Source organism: Bison bison, unplaced genomic scaffold, assembly GCF_000754665.1.
Source record: "Bison bison bison isolate TAMUID 2011002044 unplaced genomic scaffold, Bison_UMD1.0 scf7180017864223, whole genome shotgun sequence".
In the NCBI taxonomy this organism is placed as follows: domain Eukaryota; kingdom Metazoa; phylum Chordata; class Mammalia; order Artiodactyla; family Bovidae; genus Bison; species Bison bison.
In genome coordinates this window covers 2724857-2731715 of record NW_011494795.1, presented here as the reverse complement: position 1 = coordinate 2731715, position 6859 = coordinate 2724857, and the positions used below count along the sequence as shown (strand labels likewise).

The 6859-nt window shown below is 55.5% G+C and overlaps 1 protein-coding gene across 1 annotated transcript in view; it reads left to right on the top strand.

Annotated features, from left to right (window-relative positions):
- Positions 1 to 6859, top strand: part of AP5Z1 (adaptor-related protein complex 5, zeta 1 subunit) — a 23565-nt gene continuing 16706 nt past the window's right edge. Inside the window, exons 1-7 of the mRNA XM_010845802.1 lie at positions 1 to 84; positions 197 to 224; positions 773 to 906; positions 4458 to 4564; positions 5094 to 5155; positions 5399 to 5467; positions 5686 to 5813. Coding sequence (XP_010844104.1) covers positions 1 to 84; positions 197 to 224; positions 773 to 906; positions 4458 to 4564; positions 5094 to 5155; positions 5399 to 5467; positions 5686 to 5813 — 612 coding nt within the window. The remainder of the gene's footprint in view (positions 85 to 196; positions 225 to 772; positions 907 to 4457; positions 4565 to 5093; positions 5156 to 5398; positions 5468 to 5685; positions 5814 to 6859) is intronic.

Here is a 6859-nt window from a genome sequence, read left to right as displayed (position 1 = left end):
ATGCTGAGTGTCCTTGCCCGCCACCTGCATCTCTATGTGAAGCTCCGGGACGCCTGGCGCTGTCGAGCAGAGCCTGTGGTCGGGGTTCGGACCATTTGTCCTTCCCCCCACCCCCCTGGGATCCACTGTGAGGTCGGAGTAGCACTAGGGGGGCCCCCGGGCTGGACATCGTCACCTCCTACTCCCTCTGCTGCAGGGGACCCTCAGGCTCTTTCTGCCGCCTGGTTGGCTCACTTTCACGGTTGCTGTTTGTGGGAGGTTGTTTTTTCTGCTTCAGAATTAAGCCAAATGGAGAAGGTGAAAAAATGGACTTCTGAGCTGCTAATCAACACGCATTGGTGATTCTCAGGCAGGAGGGGGTGGGCTTGGTGGGGCCACCAGGCTGCTGGCTGCTTATCTGGACCCTGCTGGGCCTGGAGGGAGACTGGTTTAGGTCGCAGCAGGCCTTGTTCGGCTGGCGCGCTGACTTCCCCTAAAGAAAGGTCTGCCTGGACCAGTCAGAGTGAGCCGCTCGGCTCCCGGGGCGCGTCCCAAGGTCTCTAGACAGAAACTCCTTCGCTGGCCCCTTGAAATTCAGGAGGAGACAGAAACTTTTGGCTTTTTTCCTTTGGTCAGTTTCTTCCTTTTTGGAGGCAAAGAAAAGACCGAACGTGAGCATGTGTTAGAGAAGAGGGTCCTTCGCGCGGCTCCTTTAGGATTTAGACTGAGGGGCGGTTGAGGCCGGAGAAGGAGCTGTATTCTTCCCAAGCCCCAGGTTCTGCTTTGCCCCAAGACGGCTTCGTCTGGGATGGGGTGCTGCCGAGCCCCGGGGAACCGGCCTCGGGCGCCGCCAAGCTCACAGCTGCCCCCCAGGCTTTGGTGCAAGAAGGAATGGACGGAGCTGCTAGGCAGGCCCCGCGGCGGGGGGTGGGGGGGGGGCGGTGCCAGTGGGAGCCCCGCCCTCGCGGCCAGCCGCTCGAGGCCGCCCTCCGGGATGCCTCTGCCCAGAAGTGAAGTGACTTACCGCGCCTCCTTTATGTTATTCACACGTGCTGCTACGAGGCGGGGACGGGCCGCAGAAGGAGGGAGGCTCTTTGGCGAGGGGAGCAGCAGCGGCTTCTGTCCTCGGCCCTCAGGCTGCTCTCATGCGTTTCATGAACTCCTCTCATCTCACTCGTCCCTTCCTCCAGGCTTGTCTCCATCGCGCGGACCCGCCCTTCCCGCCGGGCCGGCCTCTTGCCTCTTCTCTTACCCCCAGAAGCTGCTCCCCGCTGGGTCTAAGGGCCGGTCTGGGCCATCAGTCACCACGCAGCCTCTGGGGTGGCCTCATCCGACCGTAAGGGGCCCACCCGGAGTCACAGCTGCCTTGCAGCGCACTGTGTTTGACACACCGCGAGCGTCTGCTCTGAGTTGAAACAGAAAGTGGGCTCGTTGGCTGAGTGTGTTTAAGGAAAGTAGTTTTGCTCTTCTGCTGAGAAGAACGGTCACTTGCCGAGTCTTCGGTGCCCCCCCAGCACCACCGGGTTGTCTGGGCGTCCCTGTGGAAGGCCTGTCCTCTGGGCTCGGGCCGTGGCTCAGCTCTGCCCCAGCCCACGGAGTCATCCACTTCTGCCCTCATCCCCGGGGACACGGGACTCAGCAGAGGATAGAGGTTGGAAGGGTTCATGTCTCTGGGTTTGACAAGACCCCCCTCTGTCCCCATCACGTCTGAGTTAATGTCCCAGCAGCCGCCATGAGAGGTCTGATTGTCTGCAAAACTTGCCCTGCCTCCACCCCCAGCTGCAGGCCTGGCCCCGCCCCCGGCTGCAGGCCTGGCCCCGCCCAGTGACCCTGCCCACCGCCCGGTGACAGGAGGCCTCCTGCGGGCTCAGCGCTGACCAGGAGGGACGTTTATGCTGTGTCTTCACGGGGCCCCGAGGTGATTTCTTCAAGTAGGCAAGCCTCAGGGTGTTCAGCGTCTCTTCCTCTCTCTCAGTGTTCTAGAAAAGACTGAGGGCTGCAGACTCTTTCTAGGCATCTTTCTTTTCCTCCAGGGAAGAATCTTACTCAGAGGATTTCCTTCATTCCTTGGACCTGCGTGTCATGCTGGAAGCAACTGGTACAGGTTCCTGAGAAGACCAATTGGGGAGGGGGAGGCGGGGAGCTGCAGCAGACAGGCTTCTTTCTCTAGTTGATGGGCTGAACACTGGCTACATGGGACCCCTCACCCCCGCCCCCGGCTCTGATGAGCCAGGGGGTCTTCAGGTTACACCCTCCATCACCCTTTTGCTTCCAAGGGAGACAAGAGGTCTCCAAGCTATTCTCACTCTCTTGCCCCAGATCTGTTAAGAGTCAAAATAGAATTGGAAGAATTCTAGTTCATTATTCTTTGTTTGAGATCCTTTTTCTGCAATCAGTGGCTCATTGGACTCATCCAAATATTTATTGGTGGTTCACTCCGCATGAAAAACAGTAAGAAGTGCAGAGGAGTCCAGACCGGAGAGGGATGTGGCTGTTCAACACTGTGACCCCCCTGGGCTACCACCGTGTTGGTCCCACTCACTAAAGATTCCATGCTGCTCATGTGAAGGTTTTTCTTAGTTGCTGGTGGCTCAGCTGGTAAAGAATCTGCCTGCAATGCAGGAGACCTGGGTTTGATCCCTGGGTTGGGAAGATCCCCCGGAGAAGGGAAAGGCTACCCACTCCAGTGTTCTGGCCTGGAGAACTCCGTGGACTGTGTAAGTTCATGGGGTAACAGGGTCGGACACGACTGAGCGACCTTCACTCATTTACTTACTTTCTTAGCTGCAGTGATAAGACTGGCCCCTCTCAAGCTGTTGCCATGACCCCCAAGGAATGCTATGAGCTGTCCCCAAATTCTGAGCATATTGGCTGAGCTGGAATGAGGCCCGTGAACCTGAAATGGATTTCTTGTGCATGAAGTTAACTGGCCAAAAGGCTATGGAACTACGCCTATGCTTTTTTTTTTTTTTTTTTGCAGGTTTTTTTTTTAAATTTTATTTTATTTTTAAACTTTACATAATTGTATTAGTTTTGCCAAATATCATAATGAATCCGCCACAGGTATACATGTGTTCCCCATCCTGAACCCTCCTCCCTCCTCGCCTATGGCTTCTTAAGACCTTAGCCTCTAAATTTCTGAGTTAAGTTATCAAAAAAAAATTTTTTTAATAAGTAAAAATAGGATTTAAAATCAAATATTCTTAAGTCTGGCCTCTCCCAGCTTCCTTCCAGGATGGGCTTTCTGGGTACCTGGTCAAGGGGGACTGACCCTGCTCCGTTTCTGCTTTAGGACAGGGACGAGGAGGAGAGACCAAAGTGTGTCCTTAATTCTTGCTTATATTCAGACCCAGATCCCGGGCAGCTTGGTGCACATGGGCAAGGGATAAACCCAGCACAGATTGTGTTTTCTTACCTGACTGACAATTAGCCTGTAAAGATCTTTCAGCGGGGCGGATGTTGCTAGGGGGCGTGTCTGTGTGCATTTTTTTTTTTTTTTCATGGTGGCCGTCTAAAGTTTTTTAGACAATATGTTTAATCATCAGTGCTTTAAAAAAGTGGCGGTATCCTGTAGAGTGGGAATTGGGCTGCGCGGCGTGTTTGGTGCGAGGCTGAAGTCACGGCGCATTACCGTGGTTCACCATCCACGTGTGGGCTCTGGCCTCTGGGGCACCCAGGAGGGACACATACACCCCAGCACCTGGGCAGGGCGGGGGGAGGGGTGCAAGTAGGGGGGACCCACCTTAGCTAGGCCAGCCTGCGTTTTCATTTCAAATGGGATACAGTATTTTTTTTTTAATAAGGAGCCATACTTTTTTAAAAAAAAAAGTTTGAGATCTGAATGTGATTTCTAATTGTACCAGACGTTAATGTTTTAAAGCTATAACAAAGTTTAAAATTTCTACCTTTTTTTTTTCATTTAACTGTTCTTTTATCTATTAAATTGTTGTATGTGGACGGGGAAGTTTTGTCTTTCCTCTTAGCATTTGTTTCTATAACCAGAAATAAAATTATATATTAAAGAAACTACATGGGGCTCCGCGTGGTCTTGTGAGCGACTGCTGAGGGACAGACGACAGATAGGCAGGTGCCCTGGGCACTCAGCTCCCCTCTCAGCTGCAGGGAGTTGCCGCTTGCTTTTTCACTGTTCAGTCGCTCCGTCGGGTCCGACTCTTTGCGACCCCACGGGCTGCAGCACACCAGGCTTCCCTGTCCATCACCAGCTCCCGGAACTTGCTCACACTCATGCCATCCAACCGTCTTACCCTCTGTTGCCCCTTCCCCTTGTTCCTTCCATCTTTCCCAGCATCAGGGTCTTTTCCAACAAGCAGGTGCTGACGGATTGACAGATCACCAGAAGGGGGCGCTCAGGCGTCGGCACTGCAGGCCGCCTCTGACCGGGGTCTGATGAAAGTTCGTCGCTGATCCGTCCTCGTCAAGGTTCCCGTGTTTGTTTGTGACTTACGTGCCTTCTTCAGATCTCTCAGTGGCCTGCGGTGCTAAAGGAGCTTCCAGCACCTCTCTTCCTCCTTCTGGAACTCCGCCACCAGTCCAGAGGGCGGATCGGTGAAGCCCTAATGCCGCGGTAACGGGTTAAGCAGAGGCTGGGAGTCCAGCCATACAGCAAGCGGGAGCGAGAGTGGTTAAGTTTCGGAAGCTACGTTGGCTAATTAGCATCTTTTTAAACTGTTGAGGTCTTAAAGGTTTGTTTTTGGTGAAGACCTTAAAATAGCAATTTACACAATGTTTTCGTAAGAAACCGTCAAATATCACCCTTGGTAATTCAATCGGATGTGTGTGGGGAGAGAGGACACAGTTCCCAGTGAAAAATAAGCTCCCCTGTGACCCTGGGTGTGGACCAATGAGAAGTGAGTGCACATCCGCCCCAGGACAGTCACCCTTGGGCCAGCAGACTCCCACCAGAACCACGTGTCCTTGTTAGGCTACTGTCAGCTAGCTGCAGACCCAGCTTGTCTCGTGGTTCCAGGGCTGGGCCTCTGCCAGCCCATCCCTGCTGTGCCAGCTCCCCGACTTCCGGCAGCCTGATGCAGGGGGCGGGGGCGGCTCCAGCAGGCGTCCTGACAACAGCAGCTGATGGCATCTGGTGGTCCCAGCCTGCGGGCCTCCTCCCCGGTCAACGTCAGCCGTGCCGGATCCCTCGGCCAAGTCCCGGGCTGTAACCCTTCCACCCTCTTCCCTTGTCTCCCACACCTCACTGCAGTTCTTTCTGTCGAATCTTCTGATGAAATGACTTGCCTTCCATCTCCAAACCAACCGCAGATGGACACCAGGTGCCCCGAGTCAGGCTGACCTCGCTCAGCCTCCCCGCGGCACTTGGAACTCGACTCTGCGTCCCGTGGCCTCTGGGACCCCATGTGTCCCTGGCTGTCCTCCCGCTTCGCCCGCCACTCCTCGGCAGGCAGTGGGCAGAGCGGCTCCAAGCTCACCGGGACTCCGGCCACCGGTTCGTATCCCTCCTCTTCTGCAGGTATGACCCCGGGCCCTGAGCCGGTTCTTTAGCGTCAGCCACCTCCTTCAGTAACAGCCCTCCTCGTGTGAGGTGTGAGATGGCTGCTGTGCAGTGCGTGGCAAGCCGTCAGCGAGACGGCCTGTGACCAGGCTCCTTCCCCCGTTCCCTTCCTGATGAGCGCTGAGCCATCCCCCTTTCCCCCATCCAGGGTCTTCCTCACCGCTCACCCTTCCTAGGCCTCGCTGACCTGCCCTATGCAAAGACACCCAACCTTGCCCTCCCCTCTCCTCCCTTCGTCAGCCCTGCAGAGTGTTTGTCCACTGAGCTGCACATGATCATGTATTTGATAGCCGTGTTTCTGGCTGTAAATTCTGGGAGGACAGGGACTTAGCCTCTCTTGTTCCCCAGAACCTAAAACGCTGCCAAGCACAGCCCAGGGCCACCATCATTGCTTGTTCCATGAATGAATGATTCCACAATCCTCTTCATCCTCTCCCGCCCCATGGCCGACGGAACGGCACCACCCTAAAAGCAGAAAGCTATTGGCACCGTTGGTTTTCCCTGTTCCTCCTCCCGTGGCCCTTACCTAGCTCAGGCAGCCTCCCTCCCTCCCTCTCTCCTCTGCATCAGCCCCTTCTACACACCCATGCACACACACACACATTCACTCTGGATCAGCGCTTTCCACACCACCCCCCTGCCCCCAGTCCATTCTCTCCTCTCCTGCCCTCAGGCGTATGTAAGCCCCTAGAAGCAGGTCTTCATGCTGCCTTCAGAACCTTCCCTCTGCCTTTCCCTCCCACCCCTTGGCCTGACACCCTCGGGGCTCATCTGAGGCACCCGTCCTTCATGTCCCTCACGGAGAACTCCTGGTTCGGCTGTGACAGCATTTATCCCGTTGGACTGTCACTGCGCAGAGGACCCGCCCTGTGTCCCCACGCGGTCTGCAGGGTGGAAATACTGTGGCCAGCACACCTTTCAGAATTAACTTGAATTTGACCTTTCCTCTCTGAGCCTGTTGCCCTTATCTGTAAAACGAGATACGGAGAGCCTGTGATTATGGTGGGGATAAGTTGGTTTTTTTTCTTAAGAGGCAGGTACAGCCTACATTAGATGCAAAAATGAAATGGGAATTTTAGGTAGGAACTTCTAAGAGTTGCCGCTGTTCCTTGCAAACTTCTGGACACGGACCCAGTCCACGGCCGGGGTGTGTGCAGCAGTTTCAGCCGCGCTGCACACAAGACCTGCCGGCGACGGAGCGGACGGCGTTTGTGGGACAGTACCCGGAGCAGGGGGCGCTGGGCTGAGGCTCCTAACGGCGCCCGGAGCTAGGCGGCTCCGGCCCCCGCAGCCGCGGGACCCGCGGTTTAAAGCGTTGGAAGCCCGTGCAGGTACCCCCGGGCACAGTCC